This window comes from Hippopotamus amphibius, chromosome 11 (assembly GCF_030028045.1).
Source record: "Hippopotamus amphibius kiboko isolate mHipAmp2 chromosome 11, mHipAmp2.hap2, whole genome shotgun sequence".
In the NCBI taxonomy this organism is placed as follows: Eukaryota; Metazoa; Chordata; class Mammalia; order Artiodactyla; family Hippopotamidae; genus Hippopotamus; species Hippopotamus amphibius.
In genome coordinates, this window is record NC_080196.1 from 52,896,946 (window position 1) to 52,918,171 (window position 21,226).

At 36.4% G+C, this 21,226-nt stretch overlaps 1 protein-coding gene across 3 annotated transcripts in view; it reads left to right on the top strand.

The window, feature by feature from the left end:
- NEK10 (NIMA related kinase 10) overlaps nucleotides 1-21,226 on the top strand; it is a 267,865-nt gene that overhangs the window by 112,962 nt on the left and 133,677 nt on the right. For 2 of the 3 annotated variants that reach the window (XM_057700444.1, XM_057700445.1), the window contains exon 23: nucleotides 1,977-2,052. In XM_057700444.1, coding sequence (XP_057556427.1) covers nucleotides 1,977-2,052 — 76 coding nt within the window. Of the gene's footprint in view, nucleotides 1-1,976; nucleotides 2,053-2,416; nucleotides 2,486-21,226 lie in introns of those variants that run through there. The other variant, XM_057700446.1, reaches the window with a different exon arrangement.

The following is a 21,226-nucleotide window of genomic DNA, read 5'->3' on the forward strand; positions in this document are numbered from 1 at the left end:
ATGCCCTTTATCAGGTTAAGGAAATGCCTGTCTATTTTCCACTTTGCTGAAAGGAATAGATATTGAATTTTCTCAAATTCTTCTTATGCAACTATTGAGATGCTTGTATGATTTCCTTCTCTAATGTTCTGATCTGGTGAACTATATTGGTTTAAATGTTGGATCAGCCTTGTATTTTTAGCATAAACCTCACTTGATAATTATGTCTTATCCTTTTTGATATATCTCTAGATTGGATTTGCTTATATTTTGTTGATAATTTTTGCATCTGTTCTCATGGGAAATATTGTTCCATGGTTTTCTTTTCTTGTAATGTCTTTGTCTGAACTTGGTTCAGGGTAATGTTGACTTCATAAAATGAGTTGGGAAATGTCCTCTCCTCTTCTATTTTCTGGTAGAGTTTGTGCATAACTGATATTTATTCCTTAAATGTTTGGTTGAATTTGTAAATGAAGTGATTTGGGTGTGATTTTTTTTTTTGTTGGTAGTACTATATTCTGTTTTGATAAGGATTTGGGGCTTTAGAATTGAGCAACCTCAAATTCATGTTTAACTCTGTTTATTTCTCCCTGAGAAACCCTGGGCAAGGCACTTATTCTCTTTGAGCCTCAGTTTCCTCATCTATAAAATGGGTGGTTGTGAAGATTAAATAATGATATGCATCAGTTGATTATCATTATGCTATATTTGCATATGTTAACTTATTCAGATTTTAACATTATAGTATTTATTGCTCTCTATATTATTACCATCCCTATTTTACAGATAAGAAAACTATTGCAGAGAGAGATTAAATAACATGCCCAGGATTACTCAGGTAGCATATAATGAAGCCAGGATTTGAACTGAGCCTGTCTGGTTCCAGAGTCCTTGCATTTAAGCACTAACAGGCACTAACTATAATAATTCCTATCTCACTGTGAGTATTAAATTAGACAACATATGTAAGCAGCTAAATCTGTGCTAGTTCAAGGTTGTTGTTTTGTAAATGGGTATTGTTATTAATAACATGAATTAATATTACTTTGAAGTCAAGGTACTTCAGAATATTTTCAACCTGTCAAAGACATTTTAGTATAGAGAAATAATCAAGTACTTTTCATTAAAAGTTCATTACAGTGAAATTCCATACATATTTAGTGGACTTAAAAAAGTGGTACTGTGAACATCAAACTTCATTAGGACTAGCAACTTGAATTTTTGTCCTGGTTCAACACTGTCATTTTGTGTAATTCTAGTAATTAAACCACTTGAAATGTTGTAAATCCATACAATGATAATAAGAAAAAATATCTGTTTCTACCACTTGGATCTAAGTTGTTCAGTGGCTTAAAAAAGAGAAGTATTTGAAGGTGCTTTGAAAAATAAAGCTAGTGCTAATATTAAATATAAATATTTAGTGTTCTAGTTTAAAAATTAGAATCCTTTGTATTAACATAATTATATTATTATAAAAGTATTTTGAGATGATTGTGAACATTGTATTTATTGTGACTTCATACAAATAGATGCGATTAATTTCAGGTTTTCAGACCTTCATGGTAACTATTTAGGCTTACCATATTTGTTTATTTTTTTGGCCAGATGAGGTGATGACTGGCATATGCCAAAACACTAGGTTCATTTTATTTATTTGAAAACTTTAAAGGGTAATTTGAAAAGTAGAATCACAATTTCAATAAGTACTTTGTCCTGTCTTTCAGTCAGCAAGACTTATTTTAATATTTTTAATGATAAATCTCATTATGTCAATATATATAGTGTAAAGACATAATGTATGTACACCATTAATGAAGGCTGGGCGTGGTTCAGAGGCTGACACATGGGGCAATTTGACAGAGAAAATAAGAAAAGCTTTCTCTTGTAAATTGTCATAATTTTTTGTTTTGTTTTGTTTTTTGCAGAGTGTTAAAAGCTAAGGAACAATGCTAATTCTTGGAAAATATAATAAAATTGCTTTGTTTTTTCAATTGTAGCTGACTTTGGCCTGGCAAAGCAAAAACAAGAAAGCAGTAAACTTACGTCTGTTGTGGGAACAATTCTGTATTCCTGGTAAGGACAATTATTTTACGGCTCTCAAATACCATTTTTAGCTGGTTTGGGCTTTCATTTCTTTTCTTGGCTTGCGAACAAAAGCCATTTACATATTTAATAAGTTTTTTACTCAATTACCCAGGTAATATACATGTATAGAATTGTACCATTATGTATTTAAAATAACAAACTATCTTTCCTTTAAGATAACTCTGCCCCTTGATTACTTGTAATTGAAATGATCTTTGGCACACAGTAGTTGTACAAAAGTTGTTGAAAGAATCTGTGAATGAACTAGTAGATTTGCTATGCAACATGAAAACTGGAACATTTTATTACACTTATTGTATATATGATTCTTTTACTCTTTTTCCATCTATAGACACTCAAAGTCAAGGGAAGGATTTTTGTGTCCTAACACCTGTCCCAGCATCTGGCAAATAATAGGTGCTGAATAAATTTTATTATGTAAATGAATAAATGATGATGTATATATTTAGACATATATTTACAAAGTTGGTTGCTTCTTGGGTAAATGAGTGTTATTTTGATGAATTGAGACTTTTTTTAGCTTGCTTTTAGGGTTCCTTTGCAATCCATTAATTATCATGAAGTGAGAATCTTCTTTTGAGATCACATATCATTTGTCTGAATCTGTTGAAATTAGCCAACAGATATGGTAGTCTGTAGACATAGCAGATTTCAGGGAAATATTCTGAAATCTCATTCATTAGGTCAAGCAATCAAGACACTTCCATTTTCTTTTTTTAATCTAGTCTATTGTGCAACAGAGTCCTGGGGATAGGATTCAGAATGAATCTTCTCCAAGGATGGTGGAAGTTGGAAATAATAGCCCTATTTTACAAAGTCCTTTCGTACAAGAATGTGCAAAGTAGTGTTTTTGAGGGGTGAATTTTTATTTATTTTGCTAGAAATTTCTTACATCTTTGTTTTTGAAACTAGATGCAGAGATTGGTGGCCAGGCTAATATTGTACCTTGAAAACAAAGTTTATCTGTGCACTTAATCTCTTAACAATAAGGATATGACTCACCCATTACTTATTGCTGGAATAATAATTTTCTTTTGTACTATTTTGTATTCTTTTTCAGAAATAATAAAAGCTTAATCACAAAAGTGTTAAGTAACCATATATTCCTGAAGAGATTTTATTGTCAAAGTTATAGAACAAATAAAATACAAACTAAAGATAAGCACATTTATTCCCAAGACTGTGAATTCAGTTTAGAATTGCTAATATAATTTTGTGTGTGTGTTGAGGTGGGGGGTAAAAAGATATCTAAAACATGACAACTGTTTTGTTTTATTAGCCCAAAAATGGATTTGCATTTTCTTTTAATTTTTAAATTAACTGTAGAGTTACGAAAGCTGAACCACCTAATACAGTTAAGTTATTTTTTCAGTTAGGAATATCACAAATGTATGACCATCCATCTTTCTATCAAGCTCTTTGTTCTTTTAAATTGCTTTAGAAATTTTGTTTCTACTCCCTTATCCTCTCTCCTGGTTGTTAGAAATGCCCGTTGTATGATAGGTTTTACAATAAACTTAGGATCACAAGCCATTTTTCTTCCTAGTTTTTGATGCCTTCAACTGAGCATAGCGTTAAAAGAACTCAGTTCTAAATTACATTCCATTACTTACTTTGGGATTTTCCAAAAGACAAGGATCCAAGTTAAATAGTTTATTTAGCAGGTGGTCCCATGAAATAGTGGTGAGGTGGTGGCGGAGGGGAGGAAATGAGACAAGAGAAAGCAGCCAGTACAGGAAACATTAATAATCGTATCCGTAGATTATTATCTGGGATATAGTGCATGAGATGTTTCAGAGTTGTCCTATGTGCCAAATTAAATGTAGGAGGTTTTTTTTTCCTCTTTTCCCAGTCACGAGTGGCTGAGGGCTACTCCACAGGTGACCTTCAGTCACTTCTGGCCTCCTGGGGCAGCTGGGAGGAAGCCCCCAGGCAGAGATCATGGGACCTTGTTCACTGTGTGATGTCAAGGTGTACTGGAAACATCAGCTCTGTAATTTCTCAAATTCTAATTGTTCCAAATTTAAGGTGTTTCCTAATACATTATTTGACATATCCAGTTACTTTTGAAATTTTCTATATCCTTCTCTTTGGGTTTTCTCTGAGTTTGTGAATTAGACAAAAGTAAAACAAACATCTTTCACAGTCTCTGCCCTGCATCTTCATGCCTTTTCTTGAGTTGTCCCTTTAGCCATTTCCAGGATATTTCCCTCCACATTCTGTAATCTTTGTGTAATTCTTATGAGTTCCTGTGAGCCAATTAATGTGGACCTGGGATGCCTGCCCCAGCCCTCCACACTCCGCAGAGTTTGATGAGCTTGATGTTCCCATGTCATTTTGCTGTTTCCTTTTGCCTTTGTTCCTCAGGTATTAACTTACTTAATAGAAGAATGCTCTTTATCAACTTTTTTTTTTTTTTTTTTGGGGGGTACACCAGGTTCAATCAACTGTTTTTATACACATATCCCCATATTCCCTCCCTTCCTTGACGCCCCCCCCTCGATTCCCCCCCACCCTCCCTGCCCCAGTCCTCTAAGGCATCTTCCATCCTCGAGTTGGACTCCCTTTGTTATACAACAACTTCCCACTGACTATTTTACAGTTGGTAGTATATATATGTCTGTACTACTCTCCCGCTTCTTCTCAGTTTCCCCTTCACCCCCCACCCCCTCCCATACCTCGAGTTCTCCAGTCCATTCTCTGTATCTGCTTCCCTGTTCTTGTCACTGAGTTCATCAGTACCATTTTTAGATTCCGTATATGTGAGTTAGCATACAATATTTGTCTTTCTCTTTCTGACTTACTTCACTCTGTATGACAGATTGTAGTTCTATCCACCTCATTACATATAGCTCCATCTCATCCCTTTTTATAGCTGAGTAATATTCCATTGTATATATATGCCACATCTTCTGTATCCATTCATTTGTTGATGGGCATTTAGGTTGCTTCCATGTCCTGGCTATTGTAAAGAGTGCTGCAATAAACATTATGGTACAAGTTTCTTTTGGGATTATGGTTTTCTTTGGGTATATGCCCAGGAGTGGGATTACTGGATCATATGGTAGTTCTATTTGTAGTTTTTTAAGGAACCTCCAAATTGTTTTCCATAGTGGCTGTACCAACTTACAGTCCCACCAACAGTGCAGGAGAGTTCCCTTTTCTCCACACCCTCTCCAACATTTGTTGTTTCCAGACTTTGTGATGATGGCCATTCTGATTGGTGTGAGGTGATACCTCATTGTGGCTTTGACTTGCATTTCTCTGATGATGAGTGATGTTGAGCATCTTTTGATGTGTTTGTTGGCCATCTGTATGTCTTCTTTGGAGAAATGTCTATTTAGGTCTTCTGCCCATTTGTGGATTGGGTTATTTGCTTTTTTGGTATGAAGCTGCATGAGCTGCTTGTATATTTTGGAGGTTAATCCTTTGTCCGTTGTTTCATAGGCAATTATTTTTTCCCATTCTGAGGGTTGCCTTTTAGTCTTGTTTATGGTTTCTTTTGCTGTGCAAAAGCTTTTAAGTTTCATGAGGTCCCATTCGTTTATTCTTGATTTTATTTCCATGATTCTAGGAGGTGGGTCAAAAAGGATGTTGCTTTGATGTATGTCAAAGAGTGTTCTGCCTATGTTTTCCTCTAGGAGTTTGATAGTGTCTGGCCTTACATGTAGGTCTTTAATCCATTTGGAGTTTATTTTTGTGTATGGTGTTAGGAAGTGTTCTAATTTCATTCTTTTACATGTTGCTGTCCAATTTTCCCAGCACCACTTATTGAAGAGGCTGTCTTTTTTCCATTGTATACTCGTGCCTCCTTTGTCAAAGATAAGGTGCCCATATGTGTTTGGGCTTACTTCTGAGTTCTCTATTCTGTTCCATTGATCTTCCTTTCTATTTTTGTGCCAGTACCATACTGTCTTGATCACTATGGCCTTGTAGTATAGTTGGAAGTCAGGAAGCCTGATTCCACCAACTCCATTTTTCCTTCTCAAGATTGCTTTGGCTATTCGGGGTCTTTTGCGTTTCCATACAAATCGTAAGATTTCTTGCTCTAGTTCTGTGAAAAATGCCATTGGTAATCTGATCGGGATTGCATTAAATCTGTAAATTGCTTTGGGTAGTACAGTCATTTTCACGATGTTGATTCTTCCAATCCAGGAACATGGTATGTCCCTCCATCTGTTTATGTCATCTTTGATTTCTTTCATCAATGTCTTAAAGTTTTCTGCATACAGATCTTTTGCCTCCTTAGGCAGGTTTATTCCTAGGTATTTTATTCTTTTGGTTGCAATGGTGAATGGGAGAGTTTCCTTAATTTCTCTTTCTGCTCTTCCGTTGTTAGTGTATAGGAATGCAAGAGATTTCTGTGCATTAATTTTGTATCCTGCTACTTTACTAAACTCATCAATGAGTGCTAGCAGTTTTCTGGTAGAGTCTTTAGGGTTTTCTATATATAGTATCATGTCATCTGCAAAGAGTGATAATTTTACTTCTTCTTTTCCAATTTGGATTCCTTTAATTTCTTTTTCTTATTCTTTTTCTTAGCTCTTTATCAACTTTTGCAGGAAGTGCCTCGGAGCATTCTTTATTCTGTATCTCAGCTCCTGGATAAGTGGTTTGTGGGCACTGGACTGATTGTGCTGAAACAGAAGTTCCATAAAACCTCCTTTTCTTTATCTGATTGGATTCATTATTAGACAGGTCTTTATTATCCTTCTCATGGAAAATAATCTCCAAATATGGTCCTTGGTTCCATTTTTTATCTCTATGTCTTACTCCAATTCCAGCATCCAAAACTGTATACTTCTTTCAGCTGCATTTTCAGAGCAACTTTTAGAGTTTTAAGCTCTGAGAAACATTTTAGGCTAGTCCTTCACAAAACATATATTTTGGATTTCTGGATAATAAGCAAGTATGATCTAATAAAAACAGAAAACCTTGACTAATCCCAGAGTGGGAATTCTTTGAGACTTTGTTGCATAGTGTAATCCCATGTATGTTGATTACATTATAGAATTAAAAGAAAAGATGCTGAAGTTTTCATTGAATGGATCAAAATAAGCCTGTAGGAAAACCTGAACAAGTAGAGGCACAGTGAAACCTGCCTAACTAACTACTGACTGTACTTCTCAAGTTCTTAAGAAATCTCTGAGCTCTGAGACTCTTTTTTTTTTTTTTAATTATTTTTTATTTTTTATTTTTTTGGGGGTACACCAAGTTCAATCATCTGTTTTTATACACATATCCCCGTATTCCCTCCCTTCCTTGACTCCCCCCCCTCGAGTCCCCCCCACCCTCCCTGCCCCAGTCCTCTAAGGCATCTTCCATCCTCGAGTTGGACTCCCTTTGTTATACAACAACTTCCCACTGACTATTTTACAGTTGGTAGTATATATATGTCTGTGCTACTCTCTCGCTTCGTCTCAGTTTCCCCTTCACCCCCCGCCCCCTCCCATACCTCGAGTTCTCCAGTCCATTCTCTGTATCTGCATCCTTGTTCTTGTCACTGAGTTCATCAGTACCATTTTTAGATTCCATATATGTGAGTTAGCATATAACACCATACACAAAAATAAACTCCAAATGGATTAAAGACCTATATGTAAGGCCAGACACTATAAAACTCCTAGAGGAAAACATAGGCAGAACACTCTATGACATCCATCAAAGCAACATCCTTTTTGACCCACCTCCTAGAATCATGGAAATAAAATCAAGAATAAACGAATGGGACCCCATGAAACTTAAAAGCTTTTGCACCGCAAAAGAAACCATAAACAAGACTAAAAGGCAACCCTCAGAATGGGAAAAAATAATTGCCTATGAAACAACGGACAAAGGATTAACCTCCAAAATATACAAGCAGCTCTGAGACTCTTAACAGGCCTAAAACACTTTGGTAGCCTCCAGCTGCTCACAGTCCACAGACCATGTCCTCAGTCAGGCTTCAGGCCGACAGCCCTGTGCACTCTGCCTCTGCAATGTCTTCCTGCTATACCTCTGCCCAGACTGCACTACTCTTAGCTGCTCCCTGTGTGTTCCCTGGACCACAGGGCTTTTGCACATGCTGCTCCCTCTGCCTGGAATACTTCTTTTCCCACTTGTCAGCTGGTTAGCTCTTCTCCTTCACCTCTCAGCTAGAACATAGCTTCTTCAGGCAAATATCCCATAATAGGGCAGAATGCCCCTGGCCTACAAACGCTGTACACTTGTCCTTTACGAGGTGGAATTTTATATTTATTTTGTGATAGGCCGCTATCCCCAGCACTGAGCCTAGAGTGTGGTTTAGAGGTTCATAAGAAGCATTTACTGTAGTGACCGATCCAGTACTTGTATGACTATGAACAGTACCTGAAATAATGCAAATATAATAAAGGAGGTTTTCCCACACACTGTAACAAACCTTCCACCCCATCAGCTGCTCCCTCAGCTGTGCCTTTAGATTTCCAATGTGTGCCCGCCCAGTGCTCCTCCTCTAGGTGCAGTTCATCTCCTCTCTTCCTTCTGTTTTCTGTTAAGTGTTCCTTATGCAGAGAGGTTTTCCTGATCACCTGCCCCAAATATCAGCCTCCCTCAGACTCTGTCCCTTTATTTTTTCACAGAACTTGTCTCTCTCTGACATTATGTTGTGCTTTAACTGGCGTATCATGTGTGTCCCACTAAAACACAAACTCCACAACATATAGCTATTAACTGTTTTGTTTACTGTTGCTTCCCTGCTCCTCTGGGAGCAGACCGACAGAATCCTAATACATATTTTGAATTATTAAAGTGAAAATAAGTCATTCTGGTTTTGTCTTAAAATGTCTTTTTTAAACTTTATTGAAGAGTAATTGGGAAAAATTGACAAATATAATTATATATATTTAAAGTATATAACACGATTTGATATACATTTGTGAAATGATTACCAAGATCAGTACAATTAACAAATCCATCACCTTACATAATTAACTCTTTTTTGTTGTTGTTCTAAGAATGCTAAGATCTACTCTCAGGGACTTGTATGTACACAATAGCATGTTATTAACTATGGTTACCATGCCATACATTAGATCCTCAGAACTCATTATTCTCATAACTGAGAATTTGTACCCTTTGACCTATATCACCCCATTTCTGCCTTCCCCCAACCTGTGGCAACCATCATTCTACTCTCTGTTTCTATGAAATCAACTTTTTTTTTTCTGTCTTTCTCTGGCTGATTTCAACTACAATAATATCCTTCGGGTTCATCCATGTTGTTGCAAATAACAAGATTTCCTTTTTAATGGTTGAAAAATATTCCATTGTACATATGTATGTATACACCACATTCTGTGTTTTAATGTGATTAAAAATCCATGTCATTTTCATCAAGCTCTAAAGCACTAACATATTTTTTTAATTGAAGTATAGTTGATTTCCAATATTGTGTTAGTTTCAGGTGTACAGCAAATTGGTTCATATTTTTGCAGATTATAATCCATTATATGTTATTACAAGATCATTGGTATAATTCTCTGTGCTGTACAGTATATCCTTGTTGCTTGTCTATTCTATACACAGTAGTTTGTATGTGTTAATCCAATACTCCCAATTTGTCCCCCCTTGTTTCCTCTCCCCTTTGGTAACCGTAAGTTTGTTTTCTATGTCTGTTGAGTCTGTTTCTGTTTTGCATATACATTCATTTGTATTATTTTTTAGATTCCACCTGTAAATGGTATCATGCATTACTTGTCTTTCTCTGTTTGACTTATTTTGCTAAGCATAATAATCTGTAGCTTAATCTATGTTGCTGCAAATGACAGAATTTTATTCTTATTTTATGGCTTAGTAGAATTCCATTGTATATATATATATCACATCTTTTTTTATTTAAAAATTTTATTGATGTAATATTGTTTTATAACGTTATGTAAGTATCATGTGTAAAACCTTATATTTCTTCTTCAGTATATAGTACAGTGTGCTCACCACCCAAAGTTTCGTTTCTGACTGTCACCATATAATTGACCCCCTTTGCCCATTTCACACCCCCCTTCCACCCCTTCCCAACTGGTAACCACTACTCTCTTCTCAGTATCTCCAGGTTGGTTTGGTTTGGTTTGCTTATTTATTTTGTTTTGTTTGTTTTTATATTCCATATATGAGTGAAATCATACTGTATTTGTATTTCTCCATCTGACATTTAATTTAGCATAAGATGTTCAAGGTCCATCCATGTTGTTGCAAATGGCAAGATTTCATTTTTTTATGGCTGAGTAGTATTTCATTGTATACACACACACACACACACACACACACACACACACACACCCCGCATCTTATCTATCCATCATCTTTTGATGGGCACTTAGGTTGTTTCCATATCTTGGCTACTGTAAACAATGAACGTAGAGGTGCATATAAAATTTCAAATTAGTGTTTTCATATTCTTTGAATAAATACCCAGAAGTAGAATACCTGGATCATATGGTAGTTCTGTTAATTTTTTGAGGAATCTTCATACTGTTTTTCATAATGACTGCACCAAGTTTAAATTCTCTGATTTTATTAATTATACTGTGCTACACACTTTCTCTCATAATTCTTTTTTTGAAATTATAGTTGATTCACAATGTTGTGCCAATCTCTGCTGAATAGCAAAGTAACTCAACTATAGAAATATATACATTCTTTTTGTATATTCTTTTCCATTATGGTTTATCTCAGGAGATTGGATATAGGTCCCTGTGCTGTAGAGTAGGACCTTGTTGTTTATCCATTCTATATATAATAGTTTTCGTCTACCAACCCCAAACTCCCAGACCATCCCCCTCCCTCCCACCCAACCCTTGGCACCCACAAGTGTGTTCTCTATGTCTGTGAGTCTGTTTCTGTTTTACTGATAGGTTCATTTGTGCCATTTTTTAGATTTCACATGTAAGTGATATCATATGGTATTTGTCTTTCTCCTTCTGACTTAATTCATTTAGTATGATAATCTCTAGTTGCATCTATGTGGCTGCAAATGGAATTATTTTGTTATTTTTATGGCTGAGTAATATTCCATTGTATATATGTACCACATCCTCTTTATCCATTCATCTGTTGGTGGACATTTAGGTTGTTTCCATGTCTTGGCTTTGTGAATTGTGCTGCTATGCACGTAGGGGTGTATGTATCTTTTTGAATTATAGTTTTGTCTGGGTATATCCCCAGGAGTGGGATTGCTGGATCATATGGTAATTGTATTGTTAGTTTTCTAAGGAGCCTCCGTACTGTTTTCCAACTTTCATTCCCACCAACAATATAGGAGGGTTCCCTTTTCTCAATACCCTCTCTGGCATTTGTTATTTGTTAATAATTAGTGATGTTGAGCATCTTTTCATGTGCCTGATGGCCATCTATATGTCTTCTCTTCTTTGAAGAAATGTCTATTAAGATCTTCTGCCCATTTTTTTATTGGTTTTTTTTTGTTGCTGTTGTTGAGTTGTATGAACTATTTGTGTATTTTGAAGATTAAGCCTTTGTCAGTTGCATCATTTGCAAATATTTTCTCGCATTCTGTACGTTTTTTCTTTTTTTTTTTTTTAATGGCTTCCTTTGTGTGCAAAAGCTTGTAAGTTTGATTAGGTCCCATTTGTTTATTTTTGTTTTTATTTCTATTGCCTTAGGAGACTGACCTAAGAAAACATTTGTATAATCTATGTCAGAGAATGTTTTCCCTATGCCCTCTTCTAGGAGTTTTATGGTATCATGTCTTATGTTTAAGTATTTAAGCCATTTTGAGTTTATCTTTGTGTGTGGTGTGAGGGTGTGTTCTAGCTTCATTACTTTACATGCAGCTGTCTAACTTTCCCAGCACCACTTGCTGAAGAACTTTTTCCCATTTTATATTCTTGCCTCCTTTTTCAAAGATTAATTGATTGTAGATGTGTGAATTTATTTCTGGGCTTTCTATTCTATTCCATTGATCCATATGTCTATTATTGTGCCAACATCACACTGTTTTGATTACTGTAGCTTTGTTGTATTGTCTGAAGTCTGGGAGAGTTATGCCTCCTGCTTTGTTTTTTTTTTTGCCCTCAGGACTGCTTTGGCAATTCTGGGTCTTTTATGGTTCCACATAAATTTTTGGATTATTTGTTCTAGTTCTGTGAAAAATGTCATGGGTAATTTGGTAAGGATCACATTAAATCTGTAGACTGCTTTGGGTAGTATTGCATTTTAACAATGTTAATTCTTCCAATCCAAGAGCATAGGATTCTTTCCATTTCTTTGAATCCTCTTTAATTTCCTTTATTAATGTTTTATAGTTCTCAGCCTATAAGTCTTTCACTGTGTTGGTCAGATTTATTTCTAGGTATTTTAATTTTTTATGAGCAATTTTAAAAGGTTTTTTTGTTTGTCTTTTTTTTTACATTCCCTTTCTAATTAATTGTTAGTGTGAAGAAAAATACAACCGATTTCTGAATGTTACTCTTGTATCCTGCTACTTTGCTGAATTCATTTATTAGATCTAGTACTTTTTGTATGGAGTCCTTAGGGTTTTCTATATATAATATAGTATCATGGCATCTGTATATGCTGACAATTTTACCTCTTCCCTTCCAATTTGAATACCTTTTATTTCTTTTTCTTATCTGATTGCTATGGCTAGGACTTCCAATACTGTGTTGAATAGAAGTAGTTAGAATGGGGATACCTGTGTTGTTCCAGATTTTAGCAGGAAGGCTTTCAGCTTTTCACCAGTGAGTGTTATATTGGCTGTGGTTTTGTCATAAATAGCTTTTATTATGTTGAGATTTGTTTCCTGTATACCCACTTTGGTAAGTGTTTTTATCATAAATGATGTTGAATTTTGTCAAATCCTTTTTTCTGCATTTATTGAGGTAGTCATGTGGTTTTTTTTATTTTTCTTTTGTTAATGTGGTGTATTACATTGATTGATTTGCATATATTGAACCAACCTTGTGAACTTGGGATGAATCCCACTTGGTTGTGGTGTATGATCTATTTTATGTGTTGTTGGATTCAGTTTGCTAATATTTTGTTGAGAATTTTTGCATCTATAGTCATCAAAGATATTGGCCTGTAGTTTTCTTTTTTGGTGATATCTTTGGTTTTGTTATCAGGGTGATGGTGGCTTCATAGAATGTCTTTGGGAGTATTCCATCCTCTTTAGTCTTTAGGAAGAGTTTGAGAAGAATCAGTTTAAGTTATTCTTTGTATGTTTGGTATGATGGCTTCATAGGTAGAATTCGCCTGTGAAGCCATCTGGTCCTAGACTTTTCTTTGTAGGGAGTTCTTAAATTACAGATTCTATTTCACTTCTAGTGATCAGTCTGTTCAAATTATCTATTTTTCCTTGATTCAGTTTTGGTGGGCTATATGTTTTTAAAAAGTTGTCCATTTCTTCTATGTTGTCAAATTTGTTGGTATATAGTTGGCATATAGTTCATAGTATTCTTTTAAGGATTTTTGTATTTCTGTGGTATCCGTTGAGATTTCTCCTTGTTCTTTCTTATTTTGTTTATTTGGGTTTTCTCTCTTTTCTTCTTGGTGAGTGTGGCCAGAGGTTTGTCAATTTTGTTTACCATTTCATAGAACCAGCTCTTGGTTTTATTGATTTTTTTCTATTTTTTATTCATTTCCTCCCCAATCTTTATTATTTCCTTCCTAATGCTGACTTTAGATAGTTATTTTTTGTTGTTGTTCTTCTTCTTTTTCTAATTCATTTTAGGTGGTAGGTTAGGTTTTTTATTTGAGATGTTGCTTGTTTTTTAAGGAAGCCTGTATCACTATGAACTTCCCTCTAAGAACTGCTTTTGTTGCATTCCACAGATTTTGTATGGTTGTGTTTTCATTGTCATTTGTCTCAAGGTATTTTTTAATTTCCTTTTTGATTACCTTGTTGACTCATTGGTATTTTTAGTAGCATGTTGTTTAGTCTCCATGTAACCATCTGTTTTCTCATTTCTTTTCCTGTAGTTGATTTCTAGATTCATGCTCTTGTATATACTGCATCTTCTTAATCCAGCTATCTGTTGATGATCACTTGGGTTGTTTCACTGTCTTCACTATCATAAATAATGCTGCCATGAACACTGGGGTACATATATTTTTTCAAATTAGTGTTTTCATTTTTTCCACATATATAACTAGGCATGAAATTGCTGGATCATATGATAGTTCTACTTTTAGTTTTTTAAGGAACCTCCATACTGTCTTCCACAGTGGCTGCACCAATTTAGATTCCCACCAATAGTGTAGGAGAGCTCCTTTTTCTCCATACCCTCTCCAGCATTTATTATTTGTAAACTTTTTGATGATGGCCATTCAGACTGGGGTGAGGTGGTACCTCATGCAATTTTGATTTGCATTTCTCTAATAATTAGCAATGCTGAACATCTTTTCATGGGGCTACCATATCTGTATGTCTTCATTGGAAAACTGTCTATTTTAGTCTTCTGCCCATTTTTGTTTGGATTGTTTGTGTTTTGATATTGAGTTGTATGAGCTGTTTGTATATTTTGGATATTAACCCTTTGTTGATTGCATTATTTGAAAATATTTTCTCCCATTCTGTAGGTTTTTTCATTTCATTGATGGTTTCTTAGCACTGACATATTTTTGAACTTTTCTGAGTTTTGCCCCAGTGAAGCCTAGAGTGAATGTTTTTACTTTGAAACAGCAAGTATATACTTGGTGCTAGGGTCTGTTTTATTTTATGTTTTCCCATTTATTTGCTGTATCTTTATATCTTCCATAGTTACTAGAATAGTGAATGAGTTCAAATAAGATGTTATTAAAAAAAATAAATTGTGGAGGAGAGAAAAGATGGCGGTGAAGTAGAGAGACGTGGAGTGCATCCCTCTCCACAGACGCATTGGGAATGCACGGAAGGACGCAGTAATTCCCACAGAGAACCAGCTGAACACCAGCAGACGGCCTCGGACACCAGAAAGGGCTGCGGGGAGCCCGACATAGCCGGTAGGGAGGCATCTATGAGGGCTCAAAGAGGGTGAAGCGGCGGAGCTGTGGCAGACGGGAGGGAGTGAGAAACATACGGAGGGTCCTCAGCGCAGCTCAGCGTTCCCGGACTGAGACATCGATCTGCGGCTGAACGGAGGGTCCAGGAGCAGGAGCGTGGGAACCGGAGAGCTGGTTCAGGGTGACAAACATTGTTGCCGGTAGGGTGACGGACCGAGAGCACAGGAGGGAGGAGATCCGCGGAGAGGAGTGCTGGTCCCTGAGAGCTGCCCGGCCATGATGGCGGCTGGAGGCTGCAGGCTCCCGGGCGGGGGGGAGGAGCCGCGCGCATAGCCTCTCCCGCTCTTTCGGTGCCTCTGCAACAGGCAGTGGAGAGACGCCCTGCGGGCCACCTAAGGTGCTCAGGGATAACAAGCACCCTCAGGCACTCGGGCGGGACTAGATTAAAACTCCTTGCAACGCCAGCAGCAGGGAGGCTGCCGAGAGAAAAAAAAAAAAACCAGCATCAAAAAGAAAAAACCCCGAGAGAGGCCCAACTCTAAGACTTTCTGTGTACTCCTGAGCCACCAGCGCCCTCTGCAACAGGCACCTCCAAGCCTGACTGAAACAACAGTGTGCCACTGCTCACTCAATCCCAGGAGAAGGAGCCACTATTGTACCCTCTCCCTCCCCACACACTGAGGCTTACAGACGAACAATAAAGGAACCTCTGCTGGTCACAGAATAATGCAAAAAAAAAAAAACCCAAGGCAAGGAGAAGGACACTTACAGCTGAGACGCTAAGGAAACAGAAATAGTAGTATCAATACCTATTGAACTGGTCCATTCTGGGATCAGTTCTGGATTTTTTTTTTTTTTTCTTTCTCTCTCTCTTTTTTTTTTTTTTTTTGATTTATTAAATATGGTCTTAGCCCTAAGGGATCTACAAGTTTTATAACATAATTTTTTAAGGATATGTTTTATTCTTTTTTTTTTTTTTTGCCTTTTTATATACTTCTATATCTAGCTAAGTTTTTGGTAGTACGGACAAAATATCTCTCATACTTTCCTTTCATCCCTATCTTTTATACACTTCTATTCCTTTCTTTTTCTTTGCATATTTCCAACCACATTATGCTCTTCTGTTCCCCTTTCTTCCAGCCATTTTAAGTGTATTTTATCTTAACATACTTATAAGCAACACTATCGGTCTGCTCAGACTCCTTGCTCTATTCTCCAGATGATGCACTGCCTTGGTATTAATATTAGGCTTTTGTCTTTATCTTAGTTCTTAGTACAGTTGTCTAATTACATTCTGAGAATCTCCATTCTCTCTGGTGGTACTCCAGCTCATTTCTATATTTGATCCTAGCTTACAAAATTTCCCTGGATTGATGTTTGTATGTGTAGGGTGTTATTTGTTGTTTGTTTGCTTTTGCTTTTGTCCCTGATTTGTTCTGTTTCAGTTGTCAATTTCTGCTCGGTTTCTCTTTGAATATCTGATAGCACACTGGGGTTCTGTCAGGTCTTTCTAGAGCCTTATGTCCTAATGGATTCAATAATTGTGTGTCTTATACATGTATGTGTTTCCTAGACTGAATATTCATTTAATCCAATACTTGGACATTAGTCTGAGGCTTGGACAGTCTTCTATAAACACCTCTATCACCAGGACAAGCAACCCCAAAAGCTTGGACAACCATGAGGAAACAAAGAAACCCCATGCAAGCAAAGGAGCAGGAAAAAAACCCACAAGACCAAATAAATGAGGAGGAAATAGGAAAAATGCCTGAAAAAGAATTTAGAGTAATGATAGTAAAAATGATACAAAATCTTGATAACAAAATTGAGAAAGTACAAGAAACAGTTCATAAGAACTCAGAAAAACAAAGAGCAATGGATAGCAAAATAACTGAAATTAAAAATACTCTAGATGCTATAACCAGCAGAATGACTGAGGCAGAAGAACGAATAAGTGAGTTGGAAGATAGAATGGGAGAAATAAATGCCACAGAGCAGGAAAAAGAAAAAAAAATAAAAAGACTAGAAGACAGCCTCAGAGACCTCAGTGATAACCTTAAACATACCAACATTCGAATTATAGGCATCCCAGAAGAAGAAGAAAACAAGAAAGGGTCTGAGAAAATATTTGAAGAGGTTCTAGTGGAAAACTTCCCCAACATGGGAAAGGAAATAATTAACCAAGTCCAAGAAGCACAGAGAGTCCCATACAGAATAAACCCAAGGAGAAATACACCAAGACACATATTAATCAAACTAACAACAATCAAACACAAAGAAAAAATATTAAAAGCAGCAAGAGAAAAGCAACAAACAACATATAAGGGAAAACCCATCAGAATAACAGCTGACCTTTCTACAGAAACTCTGCAGGCCAGAAGGGAATGGCAGGATATACTGAAAGTCCTGAAAGAGAGAAACCTACAGCCAAGAATACTCTACCCAGCAAGAATCTCATTCAGATTTGAGGGAGAAATCAAAAGCTTTCCAGACAAGCAAAAGTTAAGAGAATTCAGCACCACCAAACCAGCCTTACAACGAGTGCTAAAGGAACTTCTCTAAGTAGGAAACACAAGAAAAGGAAAACACCTACAAATACAAACCCAAAACAATTCAGAAAATGGTAATTGGAACACACATGTCAATAATCACTTTAAATGTAAATGGATTAAATGCTCCAACCAAAAGACACAGACTGGCTGAATGGATACAAAAACAAGACCCTTCTATATGCTGCCTACAAGAAACCCACTTCAGACCAAGGGATACATATAGACTGAAAGTGAAGGGATGGAAAAAGATATTTTATGCAAATGGAAGTCAAAAGAAAGGTGGAGTAGCAATACTCATATCAGACAAATTAGACTTGAAAGTAAAGACTATTAAAAGAGACAAGGAAGGGCACTACATAATGATCAAGGGATCCATCCAAGAAGAACATATCACAATGGTAAATATCTATGCCCCCAATATAGGAGCACCTCAATACATAAGGCAAATGCTAACAGCTATAAAAGGGGACATCGACAGTAACACAATTATAGTGGGAGACTTGAACACCCCACTTACATCAATGGACAGATCATCCAAACAGAAAATAAATAAAGACACACAAGCTTTAAAGGACACATTAGACCATCTCGACTTAATTGATATTTATAGGACATTCCATCCAAAAACGACAGACTACACTTTCTTCTCAAGTGCACATGGAACATTTTCCAGGATAGATCACATCTTGGGTCACAAATCAAACCTCAGCAAATTCAAGAAAACTGAAATCATATCAAGCATTTTCTCAGACCACAGTGCCATGAGACTAGATATCAATTACAGGAAAAAAACTGCAAAAAATACAAACACATGGAGGCTAAACAATTCACTCTTAAACAACCAAGGAATCACTACAGAAATCAAAGAGGAAATCAAAAAATATCTAGAAACAAATGACAACAAAAACACAACAACCCAAAACCTATGGGACGCAGCAAAATCAGTTCTAAGAGGGAAGTTTATAGCAATACAGTCCTACCTTAAGAAACAAGAAAATGATCGAATAAACAACCTAACCTTACACCTAAAACAACTAGAGAAAGAAGAACAAAGAAACCCCAAAGTGAGCAGAAGGAAAGAAATCATAAAGATCAGAGGAGAAATAAATGAAAAAGAAAGGAAGGAAACCATAGCAAAAATAAATAAAACTAAAAGCTGGTTCTTTGAGAAGATTAACAAAATTGATAAACCATTAGCCAGACTCATCAAGAAAAAAAGGGAGAAGATGCAAATCAACAGAATTAGAAATGAAAAAGGAGAAGTCACAACGGACACCTCAGAAATACAAAACATCATGAAAGACTACTACAAGCAACTATATGCCAATCAATTGGATAACCTGGAAGAAATGGATACATTCTTAGAAAAATACAATCTTCCAAGACTGAACCAGGAAGAAATAGAAACCATGAACAGACCAATCACAAGTACAGAAATTGAGGCAGTGATTAAAAATCTCCCAACACACAAAAGCCCAGGACCAGATGGATTCACAGGCGAATTCTATCAAACATTTCGAGAAGAGTTAACACCTATCCTTCTCAAACTCTTCCAAAATATTGCAGAAGGCGGAGCACTCCCAAACTCATTCTACGAGGCTACCATCACCCTGATACCAAAACCAGGCAAAGATGTCACAAAAAAAGAAAACTACAGACCAATATCACTGATGAATATAGATGCAAAAATCCTCAACAAAATACTAGCTAACAGACTGCAACAGCACATTAAAAAAATCGTACACCATGATCAAGTGGGGTTTATCCCTGGGATGCAAGGATTCTTCAATATACGCAAATCAATCAACGTGATACATCATATCAACAAATTGAAGGATAAAAACCATATGATCCTTTCAATAGATGCAGAAAAAGCTTTTGACAAAGTTCAACATCCGTTTATGATAAAAGCTCTCCAGAAAATGGGCATAGAAGGAAATTACCTCAACATAATAAAAGCTATATATGACAAACCAAAAGCCAACATTGTTCTCAATGGAGAAAAACTGGAAGAATTCCCTCTAAGAACAGGAACAAGACAAGGGTGTCCACTCTCACCACTGTTATTCAACATAGTTTTGGAAGTGTTAGCCACAGCAATCAGAGAAGAAAAAGAAATCAAAGGAATCCAAATTGGAAAAGAAGAAGTAAAATTGTCCCTCTTTGCAGATGACATGATATTATATATAGAAAACCCTAAAGACTCTACCAGAAAACTGCTAGCACTCATTGATGAGTTTAGTAAAGTATCAGGATACAAAATTAATGCACAGAAATCTCTTGCATTCCTATACACTAACAACGGAAGAGCAGAAAGAGAAATTAAGGAAACTCTCCCATTCACCATTGCAACAAAAAGAATAAAATACCTAGGAATAAACCTGCCTAAGGAGGCAAAAGATCTGTATGCAGAAAACTTTAAGACATTGATGAAAGAAATCAAAGATGACACAAACAGATGGAGGGACATACCATGTTCCTGGATTGGAAGAATCAACATCGTGAAAATGACTGTACTACCCAAAGCAATTTACAGATTCAATGCAATCCCCATCAAATTACCAATGGCATTCTTCACAGAACTAGAACAAGAAATCTTATGATTTGTATGGAAATGCAAAAGACCCCGAATAGCCAAAGCAATCTTGAGAAGGAAAAATGGAGTTGGTGGAATCAGGCTTCCTGACTTCAAACTATACTACAAGGCCATAGTGATCAAGACAGTATGGTACTGGCACAAAAATAGAAAGGAAGATCAATGGAATAGAATAGAGAACTCAGAAGTAAGCCCAAACACATATGGGCACCTTATCTTTGACAAAGGAGGCACGAGTATACAATGGAAAAAAGACAGCCTCTTCAATAAGTGGTGCTGGGAAAATTGGACAGCAACATGTAAAAGAATGAAATTAGAACACTTCCTAACACCATACACAAAAATAAACTCCAAATGGATTAAAGACCTACATGTAAGGCCAGACACTATCAAACTCCTAGAGGAAAGCGTAGGCAGAACACTCTTTGACATACATCAAAGCAGCATCCTTTTTGACCCACCTCCTAGAATCATGGAAATAAAATCAAGAATAAACGAATGGGACCTCATGAAACTTAAAAGCTTTTGCACAGCAAAAGAAACCATAAACAAGACTAAAAGGCAACCCTCAGAATGGGAAAAAATAATTGCCTATGAAACAACGGACAAAGGATTAACCTCCAAAATATACAAGCAGCTCATGCAGCTTCATACCAAAAAAGCAAATAACCCAATCCACAAATGGGCAGAAGACCTAAATAGACATTTCTCCAAAGAAGACATACAGATGGCCAACAAACACATCAAAAGATGCTCCACATCACTAATCATCAGAGAAATGCAAGTCAAAGCCACAGTGAGGTATCACCTCACACCAATCAGAATGGCCATCATCACAAAGTCTGGAAACCACAAATGTTGGAGAGGGTGTGGAGAAAAGGGAACTCTCCTGCACTGTTGGTGGGACTGTAAGTTGGTACAGCCGCTATGGAAAACAATTTGGAGGTTCCTTAAAAAACTACAAATAGAATTACCATATGATCCAGTAATCCCACTCCTGGGCATATACCCAAAGAAAACCATAATCCCAAAAGAAACT